This window comes from Cygnus atratus, chromosome 8, assembly GCF_013377495.2.
Source record: "Cygnus atratus isolate AKBS03 ecotype Queensland, Australia chromosome 8, CAtr_DNAZoo_HiC_assembly, whole genome shotgun sequence".
Lineage (NCBI taxonomy): Eukaryota > Metazoa > Chordata > Aves > Anseriformes > Anatidae > Cygnus > Cygnus atratus.
The window spans coordinates 7,026,568-7,045,255 of record NC_066369.1 but is presented as its reverse complement, the minus strand read 5'-3'; the positions used below and the strand labels follow the sequence as shown (position 1 = coordinate 7,045,255).

The 18,688-nt window shown below is 35.6% G+C and overlaps 1 protein-coding gene across 2 annotated transcripts in view; it reads right to left on the bottom strand.

The window, feature by feature from the left end:
- DENND1B (DENN domain containing 1B) overlaps positions 1–18,688 on the bottom strand; it is a 159,299-nt gene that overhangs the window by 8,244 nt on the left and 132,367 nt on the right. For both annotated transcript variants that reach the window (XM_035537601.2, XM_035537603.2), the window contains 4 exons: positions 17,050–17,106; positions 16,140–16,250; positions 2,250–2,329; positions 851–1,067 (listed from right to left, as the gene is read on the bottom strand). In XM_035537601.2, the coding sequence (XP_035393494.1) occupies positions 851–1,067; positions 2,250–2,329; positions 16,140–16,250; positions 17,050–17,106 (465 nt within the window). The remainder of the gene's footprint in view (positions 1–850; positions 1,068–2,249; positions 2,330–16,139; positions 16,251–17,049; positions 17,107–18,688) is intronic.

Here is an 18,688-nt window from a genome sequence, read left to right as displayed (position 1 = left end):
TTAATTATACCAACTTTCAATATTAAATCTTTTAGCCAAACAAAGAAAAATGGGCAGCTTATTAATGTGACCCCTATGTGACATTCATAATATCAAATTTTACAAGCTTTTTAAACATTTGTGTCAGAATCGTTGTTCCAGTGACAAATCTTTGACCATAGGATTCCTTTCAGCAACAGTAAATGTTGGACAGCTGATATAAGCCTGAATTCAAAAACACCAACTTCTTTTTAGCTAATGTCACAGCAGGTGAGGGTTTTTAAAGTTGTAGGCAAGAGCTCTGACCCATAAAGAAGTTTGCTTACACTCTGGGTCCCAAGCAACTCTATCTAAAGTTGCACAGGATAAAGGTACGCTTTTACAAATCTTTAGATTACTATTCTAGCAGTGTTTCAGGTGCAGTGGATGCCATAACTTAAGACGGAAACATCGCTGTATCACTGTGACTAGTTTAATGATGCAAGGTAAAAATTGAAATACCTTGTAAACTATATCACAAACACTATAACTAGATCAGGGAATACAAGACTGAACAGCTAAATATAGTATTAAACTATCTGATTAAGTATATTATTACTTTATTCACAACTCTGTATGTGGTTAATGCTGTAAGGGAAAAATACTGTGCCCCAGATGACTTGTGTGACACAAGTGTAATCAATCCCTTGGCTGGTGAAAATACATCATGAAGTTGCCAGCATGGTTGTGCTGTTTTGTAGCAGTAGAATGACACACTTGCAATTCTAAAGACTATTCCATAGTATCTGTCCTCATGCTGTTGATTCCACAAGTGCAGGATTCCACTATGAAGTGAATGGGACTGTTTTTCGAATAAAAGCAGGAGACTAACCGTAGTCTTGTAATCAATGTCATCCATTGACCTAAAGAAATCCAGGCTCTTTGCTCCTGAGAGTTTTCCTTGATCTGAACTGTGTGTGCTCAGCGTGTCCAGAATCTCTCCAAGCAAATCCATTTCTCCTTGATGCTGTGAAGTTACTCCAGTTTCACCAGAATCATCACTATCATAAAAATAAGCAGAAGCTTCCTCACTGTCTTCTGATGACAACCTGAAGACAAAAACTTTTGCATCAGATGGGAACACAAAAGCCATTTTATTACAGATACTTCTGAAAGTAAGTAGCAGAACACATTTGAAGACTTAAAAATGAACCCCATTTTTCTTTTTGCTCAACAATTTTACCTAAAGGTAAATGTACAGTACCAATGCAGATGTAGTAGCTATTAGCTAATATTCCTGCTTCTTTGCTCTTCCCCAACCACCACAACTATTATTTCAAGTCACCCTTAATACAACTTCCCATATCTTCCCTCCAAATTTTAGTCATTCCAAACTTGGCTCCTCTTTTCCCTTGTCTACACCCTCTATTTAGGTCAGTATTTATAGAACTTTCCAGCAGACCTAGCCATATATTTTTTTTCTCATACTGCAACTCTTCCTCTGTCACACGAGCAGATTTACCCGAGTACTGCCTATCTACAAAGAGAATGGGTGCTTTTGTCTCATATCATTTTCTCTTTCACTCATTGCAATAATCTTACCTCTGGCCCCCACACTACAACAGTCTATCTATATCTGATCAGAATACTACCATAAAGTCTGTTTCGATAGCTCACTGTTTTGATCACATCCTTTGAACTCTTCTGTAGCCCCCATTTTCCTCCTGCATCAGGCTGCTTGACTTTGCTTTCAATGGCCTTCATGCTTTGTAGCCACATATTCATTATCAAATATCATCTTCTGAATTCAGAGAATGCCTCAACAAAAGTTAAGTTTCAATTTCAGATTTTCTTTTAATCCACACATAGTAAGACCTTCACATAAAATTCACAAGGCAATCATTCTTTTTAGACCCTTGAGAAAACTTTCCATTGTGATGACCACAACAGCAGACTAAAGACCAGATTAGCTGAGGTCGCTGCCCACCGTGTTGATGAATATTATTTCATTGCTTCTTTGTGTATGTAGCTTATCATTTTATCTCGAGTCTGTGAAGACTGAGGATTACATCAAACTCTCCTAGCCACTAAAAGTAATTAAAACACATAATAGCCTGCCCCGCTTTTAAAAGAGGATTTAATCCTACACTACTTGACATCTTACAGATTCAGAATCAAGCTAGCAGCCTGGACAGGAGAAAGATTTGTCACTTGAACTCAAGTTTGCTAAATAATGCTAGTTATTTTCCCTTTCTCCCATACATACACATATATCCTAACAGACTTCTTACTTGCTTGTTCTCTCCATTTCATCATCATCATCTTCATCCAAGGCAAAATCCTGGTTACTGAGACGCTGGTTGAAACGTGTCTGGAGGATAGAAAATTCACATTATTATTTGGTTTTGTTTTGTTTTTAAAAAAAGCCAACCAACAAACAAAAAAGAACAACAACAACAACAAAAAACTATTTCAACATTAATTATTTGGAACCTAGCTGCTACTATACTCATTAAGACTTTCTGAGCACCTGATGAGGAAAGCCACATATCGATCAAGTCTTCTAAAGGTTGTTAGAAAAGGACATGAAATCCTCAAGCATCACCAATTAGGGCTAGAAAACCATTTTTCCTCATGGCCTATAGAGTGCATTATTATTTATGCAAAGCCTTGGTTAGCAGAAGGCTGGCTATATGAGGTAAAGCATCACTAAAGTCTACTGCCTACCCTTTCCTGCAATGACAAAACACTGTTTTACTATTTTCTGATAGAAATATTTGCAAAGTTCTGAGGTTAATGTGGTCTGCTGAGCACAGTATGGATTTTTGAAGTAGTAAATACAAAAGAAGCCTAGAGTCTCTTTACATAGCTGCATTTATATTAGGCTGTTAAACAGAAGGGCAGAGTAGATAGTATGCCAGCTTGATAACTGCGCACTAAGAATGCCTTTGCGCAGGATAATTCACTGTAAATTACAGTTAACTCAACGTTAGCATACGTTCAGAGCTTCCCAAGGGAGCTTGCATAGAGACTCTTTTTCAAGTATAGTAAAAGTCTTCAGCCTGGTTTTGTTTGCTAAATAACAATTTGATCGAACAGGTTAGTGAGTACTCATTGTGATAGCATGCGAATTTGCAGCACACCAACTGCTCTGCCTCAGCCAGAACACTTAAGTCAGGAATTTTAGCCATTTGTGCTTCACAAATGACTGTCTCAAGGTCTCTGCATCTCTTACATTTGTTTTGTATCAACAATACCCCACCCAAAAACAAAATAAAAATAAAATAATATTAATTAAAAAACAACAGCAACAAAAAACTATAGATGCAATTAATCCACATAAGTGATTTTGAGCCTTGGAAAACTGGCCGTAATTTAAAGACATGGATAGAATTTGTGCAAAGGGAAAACAGTGTTAGCTAACTTTAAAGAAAATCATATGTAAATATAAAGTGTTACTGCCCACATCTCATCATGCAGTTCACCAAATGCTTAAGCCTACAACAAGCCCCTGATGGGGGAGAAAACCTTAACTTCAGATTACAAGAAGTTTTGAAATCTTGTATTGTGAGGATTTCAATATGCCACCTGTTACAGATGTTGTCAGTGTTCTATATGTACCAGGACACACTGTCCTTTTTTCCCCATTACAATCAGGAATGCCCTAATATACATTTTTTTATAGGCTGACACGTTATTCTCATTCAACAAGAGAGGTTTTAATTAAAGCACCAAGTTTTGATAACACTTTCTGTATCTTTTGTTGACAAAGATGAAACAGGGTTCTTAATGTGTTAAACCAAATAAAAACTGCTAAAAATAAAAAACAAAACAGAAAGCAAGAGAATTATTACAGTATTAAAAACTAGGAAAAAAAAACAACAAAGTAAGCTTCACCCTGAGCAAAAGTTATAGGATAGAACACAGAGAAACAAATATACTACTGATACTTCTCATGTATTTTAGAGAGAAATACCTTTTAGAACATACTTCCTGCATTGGCTGATCTTAGTGGAATAAACAAATAGTACCCAATGGAATTGGAGTAGTTTGGACCGATTTATGATGCACTATTCATTGAATATGAAACTAGGAAGGTTTAGGAAATATTACAGACAAATGAAGTAAAACAACTTTGAATAAATATGTCATCACAAGATATGACTTACTTGACATGTAACAAAATAACATTTTGTAATTTGTTAGCACCAAACAAGAATAACTTTTAACCTTTGAACAGAAATGGTTTGACTATGATTACTTTATTGCAAAGAATCAACATATGTAATAAACATTTAGAAATGTTTAATGGAATCAAGCACCAAAATGCAGGACTTAAATCCCAGGTGCAAGTAACAGTAAAAATCATAAAACCATAATATTATGAAAAGAACAAACGACATTAAAAAGACTGACCTCAAACACTGATCCAATTATTAGGAGACTCTTCATGAATATAATACAGGTATATTAAATACAACATAAACTGGCAATTAGAAAATAAATTATTAGAAGATGGCTCACTGTCCATTTTGGTGGCTACACCTCTCATGCCAGGATAGTTATCTGGTAATCAGACCACACCAAGATGAGTAAAAGCATTTTGGTTATTCCTTTCAGTAGCTGTAGTCAAGTTAAATTTCCTTTGCAAATTCAATCTCTTTCCCAGTTTTGTGAGTTCTTTGAGTGATTCCCATCATTATTGTAATCAATCACACCACTGCATGTAACTAAAGGGAAGGTTAACCATTTTGCCTTAATTGATACTATTAATCGGTTATCTTAGAGATTACTGCCACCAGGGCAGTATTTAAATTTTAGTATTTGTCTTCACTAGGCAATTAAAATACTTTATTTCTGTAAGACTGGTAATACACTACCTCCTCTGGAAAATTCTGACTGACGCGACATTCATTTACGTTAAAGCTCTAATCCTGACTGACTCTTGGAGGGCAAAACTCTGTCTCACTTTCTTGGAATATGCATCTGAATTAGATGCTGCCATCACTTTTACTTCTATTAATGCAAAGACACGATTTTGCAGGACAGAATGTTCTTTAAAACTATGGAGAAATTTCAGAAAACAAAAACAAAAGAGATGCTTGCTTATCTGCAGATGGGTTAACACTGTCAATGGAATAAATTCTCACAAGGTAACTCCATGATTTTTTAACATAACAAATAATGTTTCAAAGACCATAGACAGAAAATTGGGTTTGTGACAAACAGAAACTGAATAAAATTAAAGTCAGTAAACACCACAGGCATAACAGTTTTTGGCCCCCATATGTGGCCCCTTGGAGAATCTACAGACAGTATTATGCAAGCATGTTAGTGAAAGCAAGAATAACATCATACAAAGGAGTATAACTTAGCACACGTCATAAAAAAAAAACACCACAAAACTTCTAGTTGCTGATGGTCAGAATCTTCTCTTTCAGAAACTATTTTTACTACCAATTTAAATGTTTAGGGGTGCAAAATTACACAAGACAAATTTCAAGAACTAAATCAAATAAAATGGGATTTTTATACCAAAAAAAAAGTGGGGGGGGGGAAGGAGAATATCTGGCTGTAAATAACAACATTCTCCAGAGTTTACAGCTCTGCAAGTTAGCCACTGAGACAACAAGCAACACATGTTTTTGAATAGATGACTTTCCTCTAGGAGCTGTAATAAAAATGACTGCAAGGGAGGGGTATGTCCAGACTACTTTGCAAAGAAAGAAAAACAAAGAAAGAAACTCTTAATAAATTGCAAAAGGAGAACCATAAATCTTTTTCAATGCTCCACCAGGCAAAGTGACATAGTACATGCACCTGCAAAAGCTGTCAAAGTCATTTAAGAAGTCCTTCCATTACTGACGTATCCTGCTGTTTGCAGTTATTTAAGCTTTTAATTTCTGTCTTTTCTGCATTTTGAAGTGTGTAACCTTCTTTTATACCATTTTATGAAAAAAGAACAGATTTCTGCTTCCTTCCTGATCAACATTCTAACAACAACCAGACCATTCATTACTGCGAGAAATGATATTGTAATACTCCTTTCTTGTTGCACCAGAACTTTATAAATTCTTAATAGACTGCTGTCATGTTTTTTTCTATAAACTAAAGCAACAAACTTCTTAAAAACTACTTAACTGTTTTGCTTCTTTCAACTAGTCTGGCTTACATAATATAGGCATTTCAAAATCAGGCATTTCGTATTTTTCTTATCTTCAGGCACACGGCATCACAAGAACCCATCTCTCATCTTGCTCAGAATATTGTAGAGTTCAACATATTTATCACACAATGAGCTTATGCTCAGCACACACCACTGTTGAACCACTGTTTTACGCTGTTGTGTAAAACACAGCAGACGAACAACCACAGTCAGAGCAAGGATGTGTTCAGACATCCCAGCTCCCCAGAGTGTGAGGGTTCTTGTTGGTACTGTTTTGCTTTGGAAGTGACACTCACATGTTCTGGGGGAATTGTATGGCTGCAGCTGATAAGCTCATGACTTACTGCATTGTTACTGCAATCTTCCGTTTTCCACTGGTTGCAGGCAACCTGCCTTGAATCCTGAATGTTATTTCAATAATAAAGGTGATGCATTTGACTGAGGAGTCATATCTGTCCTCTTTGGTTTCTGCCTGACTCCAAAATCTTTCTGCAACTGGTCTGTTAAAATTGTGGCAAATTCTGATCACTGAAACCAAGAAGAAAAAAAAAAGGTACTGACAGTATAAATATGGGTAGAACCAAACAAAGTGAGAGTAAGTCCTGAAACTGCTCTTTTCTGCTTATTGGTAGCCTCACAAAATGTGCTTCTTTGGCGTAAAAATGCAGACAAAATACATGAATACTAAAGGATTTAAATGTAAGATGGTTACACTCTTGATTGGGCATGAAAGTCAATCTTTGAAATGTCAGCTTTTTATTTAACACCAGACCTTTCAGAAGCATAACTTCCTGGAATGAGTGCTTATTGATCAGCAGTAACGCAGGAAGTTTAATAAGGCTGCTGCCATTAATTGTCCTCAATGTGAGAAACAAATAATCTTTTGATAAATGGCAGCACGTATATAATTTCACATTTACTGGCTACTCAATATATCAACACATATAGAGTTTCAAGTAAAGAAAAATATCTACTATGGTTTAAATATATGAAGTACTGCTTGCTTTTTCTTAACAATTTAAAGATCATTCAGTATGAGAAAAAAAATAAACAAAAATCCACTTTTACTTACGTTTCTGTATTTTATTTCATCTATCCTCTGCAACGCAATCACATACATAATTACAATTTCACCTCCAGTAGGGAGGCAAAAGATCTCAGACTATCAGACTTTCTAGTTAACCACAACCCACTGCCTTTCCTTCCGGTTAAGGACTGAAAACTAAAGCCATGGATAATGAGATCACAGGAAAAGCACTTCACCTAACACTCCACAAGAGACAAGACTGATGAGGGAAAGAGAGGAAAAACAGAGATAAAACAGAAGTACAGTTACCAAACTTTCTCTTCTTCAATGCCTTTCCTTTTTCAAGGATATGGCACAAACTAAACAACTTCCATCCTTCCTAGTACAGAAGCCTTCCCTGCTTTAACAAATTTAGATGCACATGGTGCATTTGAAAGAGCACGGAGTAGCTGGAAATATGCACAACTATATGCCATGAGACAAAAGCATCATTGATTCTGAGATCCTGATAACTAAAATGATGCAGAAAAATAAATCCACGAAGTAGGTCCCCAATGAGAGAAAGAAATCCTCGTCTGTGGCAATAAAGAGCCTACAAGAGCATGAAATCCCTCAAATCTGTTTAAAGACACAGTCAACCAGAAATTTATAGATAAGAGTATGGGTTACATACTCTTACATACTGAAGTTACAAGTAAGCTGTGACATAATAGAGACCTCCACTGCTTCTATAAAGTTAAATGAAACATTAGTATCAGTGCTGAGGTAGGATTTGTTATAGGAGTGATAAATCTGTTGAGGTACCTAGTCATGGAAAGCATATTCTAATTCTTTCTTTTCTGAATTAGCGTGGTGAAAAATTAACAGACTCTAAACCTTCTACATTTATACTCCTGAACACAGATGATACTTGAGGATATTGTAATACTGCTTTTGATTTTTATGGATTAATCATGCTTCTGCTCATATTTTTTTCAGAAATAGTTCCTTTTCCCCAAAACAGCAAATAAAGTTTCATTTTCTCTGAAGAATCACAGAGCTGTTTTTCTCAGGAAGCCTGCACCATCTCCTACCCCTCTGAAACAGACCGAGGCCCCACTCTGCCTAAAGCTGGGTCTCACTCCCAAGTAGCCAGCTCGGTCTCGTTCTTCTCCATGGCACAGCGGCTATTCTTAGCAAAAATGGTCATTTTCAGCTGACACGCTGTGGCATCACGCCATGCAGCATCCTTGCTGTGGAGAGTGCAGCATCCAAAGGCTGCCTGGCTTTCCTTTCATTGGCAACAAGCAGAAGCATTAGTCCTTTAAAACATGACACCTGAGATTTCCAGTGTAAGAAGATGAAGATAAGAGAAGCACAAAAAGAAAGGAATAACTAATCGATGTCCATATGCACAAAGGCATGTGGAAGACAGGAAAGGGAGCATGTTTCTGAGGTAACATGCAAGTCCAGAGACCGGGATGTAGCTTGGGAGCACAGAGCGACTTCAGTGATTCAGAAGAGTTGTAAACCCAGCTTACATGGCTGGAATATGCTATCTATTTGATACCGTTCCTAAGCAGGTAAAAAACAAGATTACTGGTTAAATCAATACTTCCATTAAAATGTGCATCGTATCCTTGCACCAGCATAAGTATCACATGGCAAGATCCCTGCTGGAATTGCTGATGACAGATCATGTGTGACTTCTCTGAAAGGAAGAACTAACAAAACACAAACATGTTAAATGAACAATACAAGTGACTGAAGGTAAAATGTAGGAAGCAGACGTGATCACAAACACAAACATCATATATCTTCAAACTTCAAAATTTAATCAGAAGACCAAATATCACAAAATTTATAGAAGGTAAAACCTGAGCAGTGCTGAACTCTGTCCATCAAAGCTACAGACGAGCCTATGGAAGGAAGCTCTGTACGAAGCATGACGACAGACTAATCACATTTGCAAAGAAAAAGTGATTGTGCCTTAGGAACAGAAAGATTGCCTCTAAATAAATTTCTGTCCAAGGCTCGCAGCCAGAGGAATCGGGCAGTGAAGAGGAGTCCCTCCACCTGTTTGACGCCACTAGGGGTATTCTGTTCGACAAAGAGGGCCTTTCTCTGCAAGGCACCTGGGAACACGGATGGGACTCAGATATGCATACTCTTCGCTAATTTCAGATGCTTTATTGACAAATGAGATAATAAGCATCGGGAAAGGGCAGCACTGGGATTCAATCCAGATGCTAGGTGGGCTGAAATGCCCTTTGGTCATGCCTCTGTCTTTCTACTTACTGTGGAAAAAGCATCGCTACTAACTTTGGCATTTCAGTGTCTAAAATTAGATGGATTTAATCTGAGCTTTCATATTCAGGGACACTGAGATCCCTGCAGGAAAGGCTCTTTCTGTTCCTTCCACTGATTCCTCTTTTTGCCCCCAGGGCAAACTTTATTTTTTAATTGAACTTCTTTATTCTTTTTTTTTTTTCTTCCTACTCAGTTACAGGATTAGAGAGGGAAAGAAAAGGTTAGGGAACAGACAGTACCAGAGCTGAAGCTTTAGACATAAGGTTGTGCTCTCCAAACTTTGAGGCCAGAAGGCAAAAGCAATATGGAATGGACACAGGTGGACTGACCCTTTGGTTCCCTGCTTTGCTACGTGGAGCCAGAATGCTACCCATGATTGCTCTTCAGGAATATAGAAGGAACACAGCAAACTAAGCAGAAGATAGCACTGTTACACAAAGATGTCTATAAATTCTGTTTGTGAAGCAGCCTTTTTCTGTCAGACCCTCTCGCTTGTGGAAGAAAGGCCCTCAGAAAGGCTGCCCTTCTGTTAAAGAACTAAAATCTAATAACCAGAAAAAGCATCTGCAAACTTTTTGATTGTCTAAATATCTCTCTTGGATAGATCACAGGTAGATGTGCTGGTGATTTTGCCCTGAAAAAAGCAAGTGTTGCATTAAATACCACAAAGGGCAACAAAAAAATCCAGACCAATTTCCTGACCATTACCCTATCTTTCCACACTTCTTTAAAAGGAAAAAAAAAAAAAAAAAAAAGGGAAAAAAAAAAAGGAATCAGTAATTAGTGGAGAGAGATCTCAGGTGATGCTTATTGCAAAACTTGAAGAAGGACAGGCAAGGTTTACTTCACTTTGCAGGTGTAAAATGAATGGCAGGATCCTGCCAGAGACTTGCAATACTCCTTCACTTAAACCCATGGAGAGATTGGGGCAGAGAACAGGAAAAAACTCATACTAACAAAAACACCAAAATACACTTTACAAAGCTCTATTGCTTCTTTTTTGTTTAAATGTGCTCACTGACTAAATGAAAATCAGTCACTGTCACTGCTCAGAGGCAGTATCTACTATCATCTTGCGAGGGGGAAGCTTTGAGCAAGGTGGTAATTATAGCTCTACTTGGCAGGGTGCATTCCTGAAAATAAAATTATGCATGATACATGAAAGCACCTAAATAGTTAGGTTAATTAAATCCTGCTAATCTTCTAGTTAAAAAAAAAAAATAACAATAATGTGAGGATGTAGTGCTTGATTTCTAAATGGTCTGCTGTCATAAAAAACAAGGTTTATACATGGCAGAGGATACATGTATGCATGTACCACTGAGGAAAGGTGTTAGAGCCACGAGAGGGCACTCTCGTAATCTACAATTTGAATTTTTGCTGCTTAGGTTTTTCATTTTTAATTAAAAGGAAATCTGACTGTTTTGCAGAATGAAGAGATCTCACTTGACACACCAAGACAAAAGATTCTTCTCCAACTTAAAAGGAAGCTAAATGATATTTACAGTATTTTCAAATTATATAATATTAGCTGAAGAAACAGAACGTACTGATCAACTGAAGCTTACTTCAAATCTGTATTTCACATAAACAAAATGTATACTACATGAAAACTAGCTGTTCCTATTTATGAAATCTGTCAATTTCTAGAATTGTAGTCAATGAGAGCTAAAGTTACCTCCAGCTATGTAACCAGTATTTTCTATGGACTTTATGTATAAATATGATCTCAAGCAGATTGTCTGAATCCAAATATAGATACAGGTCCTTAACCAGAGCTATTATATTTCTGAAATTATTGTGGGTTTCTGTGTGTTTTTTTCCTTTTTTTTTTTTTCTTACTTTCTTAAAGGGGTTCAGTCTCCTGATATAAAATATGTATATTCAGTACTGCATTATCACAAGCATTTTCTCTCCTCTTTTATGTTTGCGGAAAAAAAAAATATCTTCAGAATAGCTCCCTCTCGCTACCTTTTTTCAGGTTAGGAGGTAATCAGTTACTCGAAGCCCTCTGTAGCTAATGATTATATCACTTATTTTGCTGGCCATTGTAGGGGTATTGATAAATGCGGCACTCCTGAAGGTAAGGTTATTCTGAGAACATCCTCCTCCCTGACACTTGCTCTCTTTGTTGAAGAGAAGCCAAGTATACCTACTGCAAGCAGAATTACATACTTTCTAGTTAATGACATACTACAGTAAAACTGTAAGAGCTGTATTTGTGTGGGTTTGTTTGTTTGTTTGTTTAAGAAAGGTAATTCTGTTCAGGAATACTAAGGAAAAAGTTCAGACAAACTTGTCTTTTATTACTTTATGCAAAAGTGTTTTTAAAACCTTTTTAGACACTATATTTAAATCCTGCAGAGTCATGGAAAGTAGCTCACTTGGCTTCTTCAATATACAAGCATTTAAAGTAGCAGTGACACACAGAGATTCCTGGTAAATCCACACTTCAAACCCAAATGCCCAAGTTTCCACTACGTCTGCAGACTAGTGCATGCCTAAAGGTACAGGTATTACATACCTTTCCTTAGAGACAAGGGAGCATTGCTAACTTACTCATTATAAAATGAACTCGTACTTGTTACTTGGCATTCTGCAAATCTGCAAGGATATTTTATTAGCCACTAAATACATTAGTACTATTTACATCCCTAAATGCTCCATTTTTAATAAGCTACCCTATCACCCGATGTAACAGTAAAATTACAAAGATCTTATTCATGAAATCAAACAGATCTTCCCAGCATTCTAACCAGGTTCATAATAGACACATTCTCTTTTCAATTATTTATTTCGAGCAATTTTGTAGAGCTCCTGCTGCATTTAGGTCCTTGTCTACCTAGAAATCATTACCTGGGTGTATGTAACAAAACAGAATTAAAATGGATTATGCAAAAACTGAATGCTCAGTAGTCTAATACATGCACTACCATACCTCCCTCATCAATAGTTAAAGGAACTCAGCAATATTGTTGGCAAGATATTGCTAAAAGAGTTGAAGCAACCTCATGCTTGCAGTAATTTTTATTTCAAAAATGTATAGCTGGTAATTTCTTATATATCATATCCTCTCTATCTAATTAAAGTAGAAGATAAAATATATCAGACTTGGTATTAGATCTAGACATGAAACAGTTAACAGCAGTGCACATGCCAAGGTTTTAATAAGGCTTAACAATAAAAAGCTTCAATCCTCCACTTTCACTAGATTTTGTTGTTGTGGTTTTCCCTTGCTTAGGGCAATCCATCTGTTAATGTTGACTTGCAATATAGTTAAGCTCACACATATAAAAAGCCTAGAACAGCTAACCTAAGCAAGAGTAAGCTCAAATGAATATTACAGAGATAGAACAATTCATCTTAGGTAAAGATTAATTGTGTGTATGTGAGTGTGCGTGCACACAGGCACATGAGTGTGCTCATGTTATTTTTACTTTTTTTTTTTTTAGGAAAGATTTTCAAAATGCAAATTATAGGAGGGCAAGCTGACCACTACAGTTTGCAATAACACATTGAATTATTTATCCTCCAATTAGATTTTGACAGCTATTTTACATGCTATGATTTGTTTTGCTTTACTGTTGTTTTTTTTTGTTTTGTTTTGTTTTTTAAAGTCTATTGCCAATCTGGCAAAAGAAAATATAATAAAACCACTATGACAGAAGTGATAAAGCTTAGTAAATATTCATTGTTAAAAACCGCTCTGCACTGTGACCAGTGCTGGTATTCTCCCTGGGCCAAACTGGCCTTGTTTTCAATAAAACCAGAGAAGTATCCTTTCCCTTGAGCCCTGTTAGGCTGAGGCTGCAGTTGGAACTGTCATCTTTACACAAAAGCAAAGGGGCTGGGTTTTACAAACGCAAAGCCTAATTGGGAGATCTTCATGGCTGTACCCTTGACATTTATTAAAGCCTCATCAACAAAACAGGAAATAACCGTACTAATTAGCAGACCCACATACAAACTACTATTTATTGGGGTAAAAGCAGATTCACTTTCTATTGTAAAGCAAACATCCCCAGTCCCCAAAATCCCCTTATAAACCGACATTTAAAATGGTGTTTTAGAGTGAAGGAAACTTTTGTATCATACACAATGTTTCAAATGAAATACATTTTACAGTACCTCAGATAACTATTAGTTAGTATTTAATTGGTTCCAAGCATTAGAGAATGAATAGCTCAACATATGCATCTAACATGACACAAAATATAGTAACAAATTCTCTATATTTACAAGTTTTAAAATAATATGGAAGAGAGAGAAAGAGCAGAGGTGCCTCTAGATTGGAACAAGAAGATTATTAAAAAGCACTCTCTTTTGTTTGTTGTTTGTTTAGGTTCAAATACATTGATGTTGCAAATTAATCAATACTCAGTCCCTATTTTAGATATCTATCAAAGTGCATGAATTGCCAGGTTAGCACTACTACTGTTACTGACGCTCAAGGGTACCATTTTAGAAATCTGGGGGGAAAGGTTCATCTGCAGCAACAGACAGTTACAGGAAAAATATTAAATCTTAGAATAGTAGCAAACAATGAGATTCACTTGTTTTATGCTATAGATTCAGAACTAAATCAAACAGTCTCTCTTACGCACTTGTGAATACCTACGTATATTTTTTATTTGTGCATAAAGTTTAAAATCAGCACCTAACTATAAAAGAAATTGCATTTATTTTATCTTATTCAAACACTTAAACGGAAAAAAAAAAAAAACATAAGAGAAGCAACAGCAGACTTATTTGGGAGAATCTTTGCTTTGTTTGCTTTTGGGGAGGAGGAAAACAGTGTAAACGAGAGGGGAAGGAAATGGTGTAAGACCAGAGTTCCTGGGAGAGACCACCCTGCTCCTTCCCCCAGCCTGGGCTCAGGTGGCATCTGGGAAGAGAGCTTAGAAGACCTGGGACATGCTGGATGCAGCACAGCTAGATTGTGGGCCATTAGTTACGCTGCTTTGCCTGTAAACAAACACTATATATGTACATACCTGTATGTGTGTGTATACATATATGCATGTGTAATACGTATAAATGCATACAGAACTATGGAATTATATGCACTCTTTCTGTCTTGTTTTCAAAATGACTGATACAAACAGCAAGAATAATATTGAGGGATTTAGCACTATACAAACAAACAAGCATACAGAAGTTTAACTGTTGTGCCAGAACAAGCCTTCAAGAGAAATGCTAAATTGCATGGAGGTAAATCATATTCTTTTGTATCCCTAGACTCCTGTACTTAGCAGCAGGCAGGACTACTACCATACTAGTAAATTACTGCAGATTTCCTTAATAAAAGCAGCCTATAGAAATTCACTGACTGTAAGAGTACATTTGTGTTACATGTTTACACAGATACATACAATTGTAGATCGACCTACACTAATCTGCATATTTTGGTGTGGTGTGCTATATATTAAAATAAGTTATCCATTAGAAGTAATATTTTAAGAACCCATTCCAGTTATTAACATTACAGTTCTAGAGTCATACATAAAGCAAAGGATATCTTCTGTTCTGAAACTCAGTGAAGAAAACGTGCTGTACAGAAGTTCCTGAAAGAACGGAGGCACCACAGTTGCCTATACATAAAAATACACTGCGGGCACATAGCTTAACACTTTATCACTGGCTTTAAAGGGATCATGAAAACACGTACAAACTAAACACTGCCTAAATAATTAAAGCAGAAAATCCTTTTGTTATTTATAATACTACAAAAAATGACGACTTAACCCTAATGTACAATTTCAACATTATTTCGCGATAACCTGTATCAATTCTACACTACATTTCAAAAACTTTAGGGATAAAACTGAACTAATTCAAAACTAAATTGATTACATGCACAAATCAGTGTTACCATTGCACTATCTAAAGTTAAAAAAAATGCTACTACATCAGCTGGACTGCATTTCTATATTTTGTATCTGACTAAAATATATGCAGTAAAAATCCATATATAAAAATTCATTACATGCATTAAAAAATGTAATAACAATATAACATAAAATCTATACCCACACATTAAAATACACACATACGCAGACATTTGTTGAGTAAAAAAGTATTACAAAACCTATTTTATAGATATCTTCGAGATAAAACTGTCAAAATGAATGCAGAGATATTAAAACACTTTCCGAAGTTGAAACATTACACCTGTTACTGCAGTTCAAGACTAGAAAGGATTAGAGAACAAAAGGGTAAAAGATTGACACCGTATTAACTAGATGACTTAGTAAACTAATAAGTCGTAACTATCTGAACAAGGCTAACAGCCATGCAACTGCCAAATCAATTTATTATAAATGCAATATTGATGAGTCCAACTATAAGAAACTTATAAAAAAAAAGCTTAACACAGATCTGTGAATAGAGCAGAAGGTATTTTTTTGTGAGAAGCCTTTATCAAAAACAGCATTTAAGCCTAAATTAAATCTCAGATCTATACTGATAAATCTCTTTTTTTCACCCCCTCTCAACAGGGATGAAGTATGAATAGCATTTTTTTCTACTTTTGAGCAGTATACTATGACAGAAGTATTGCTATAAACATAGCCTTTCAATCACACTATTTAAACACAGACAGTAAAATAATCTTAAACAGATTCACTGATGCATTACTATAGCTGGAAAAAAAATTACTCATAATCATATGAATAAGGACAGAAGTTTCTGGGACCTTACCTGTGCAAGTCTTCGTTTTTCTGAGTTTCCTCTTTTCTCATTATGTGATGTGTAGACTGAAGCACTCTGTACTGCACCAGTGCTGCAAGTTCCATACTCTTCCTCACTCTCCTATGCAACAAAACAGATTTAAATTTCTTTATTTATAATCGTTATCTGCAAATGTACCCTTTATATTATGCATGCAGAAAGCATTCAAAATTATCTTGCCACAATCCATTACTGTCATGAAAATACCATCTGTAGTAAGAAAATCAAATTTAGCCTTTCAAGGAGCCAAATTATCAACATTGTCATTTAAAAGATGAATTGTTCAAATGTCTAGGAAGTATTTTTGAAAGCTTTCTTAAAATAGCATAAAAATATTTTAAAAATGCTTCTTTCTTCCTAAAGAAAAATCTCAAGTGGAAACAAAATGTTCAGGAGATGCAGCTACAAAATGTGTAAAACACCTTTTCTGATATTTCTGCAATGTTCCTTTTGCAAAATGAAACTGTCTTCATTTTTGAACACTGCAATTGTTCACATACCTTACAAAAGTAAACCAGACAACGACACCTTCTGAAATACATTGCACTGTAAGATTTCCATCTCAAATTCTCAGCTTGAAGCAAAGGCTTCAATTGTGATATCAAAGCAATCAACTTTATGAAAACATACATGCTGTTAATGTATCTTTGAAGACCTCTGTTGTTTTATGATAAAATATGCAAACAATAAAGAGATTATTCAGTGGATGCATAGAATGACAGATAGTTGCCAGAGGGCTCGTTATGAAAAATGTATTGTTGAACAAAGGGCTAAGCACATTTCAAAAGTCATTAAAAACACAAATCTCATGTGATTTGTAAAGTATAAGCTTCAAACATACATGAAGCAAGGTAAGAAAGTAAAAAAATGTAGTACATACCTTGTGTTTCAACTTACTCCTTACTTCTTTTATTCCTTGCCTTGCGTGATTTTTTGCCTAGAAAATTAAAAAAGACTTAAGTAGCTCTGTACAATACTGGCTGTAGTCATGGAACATGCTTTATGATACCATACTTATTTTACTTATTTTTCTTTTTTTTTCACACCAGGTGCGATAAAAAGAAGGACAATAATTTATCACAAATTTCATATGTGCTTTGTCAGTATGTTTTATATATTCATGCTTTATCAGTATACCTAAGATGTTTTTTCAGTACATGCATGCCAATGTTGTAAAAACATATATGCTCAAAAAATCTCTGATATTACTGAAGATGAGCTAAAAATGGTCTTTAACATCAGTTCTTTATTGCAAGTGGTCCTTTAAATTTGAAAGGCTATTTTAGCAGAAAGGCATGTTGGAAAAATGTTAAGATTTTCAAGATGACTGCTACAGTGTTCCAGTCTGGCAACTTGCAGGGCAACATCAATCTTAAGAGAAATGAAGTGATTTCATATGCAGATGGAGATTTTGCCCAGTGTTGCTGAACAGAATAGTGCTGCTATTTAGGGGACAATTCTGTATGTATTAAAATAGTCAGCTAAGGATCACTGTTGCATAGAAAACAGAGCCAAGAATGTTCTTCAATAGAGAAATGAATTATCAATACAGGATATCATGTACTTATGTGAAAACAGAAAGAATGAAGGAGGAAGAGAGGGAGATGGAGAGGAAAAAACAAAAAAGGATATATTGTGGTGAAGGGAACAAAAAACAAACAAAAAAAAACCCTAAGCCTAATAGAAGGGGTATTTTTCCTATATGAATATGGTTAATATAGCAAAGAGCTAGAAAAGTTTTCAAGGTTGCCTTGAAAATAGGACCTTTTAAAATATGGTTGGGGGCATAAATCCATGGAAACCACCTATTTTTGTACGTTTTTCTGTACCTGGAAATTCAGAAAAAGAAAATCATTTTCTTGATTCAAGAGGTCAGAGCGCCTTTTTGATCCTTAAATCATACATCTATAAGCTCAATAACAGCACAATGGGGTGCCATGTAGCAGATGCTAAACTGAGAGCCACTTTTAACTTTGCAGTTCACACTCACTGCATTTGGATGCACTTAGGAGTACTTTGTTCTAACACTGAGGGATGGTATCAATCACATTATTTACTCAAGGCTACCAAATAGTTATGTAGCAACTATGAAATGCATATTTCATTTCTCTAGTAGTAGGCTAGAGAAGGGCAACAGTATGAGAAATTAAATGAGAATACTGTAAACAGACAGATCCTTAAAAAATTTACCAGTGTTCCTTAGAATAAACAGCAGTTCACTTAGAAGAATCTTGATTATCAAAGACTATTACCAATACTGAGTGCTGGGAGATCATGTAACCACTGCCTAAGCTAATATAAACCAAAGAATAATAATTTCCAAATAACCGGTTAATGAATAATTTTTTGAATTATAAATGAGTACATGAATATGAAGTATATTTAATTTATTTACCTGTTTTTCTCTTCATGACTGCTGTGTTTTTCCATTGATGTAAAATTAAAAATTCTCTTTGAAAACTTTACTTGAAGTATACTAGCTTAGACTGATGTTCTGATTTATTCAGGACTACTTATTA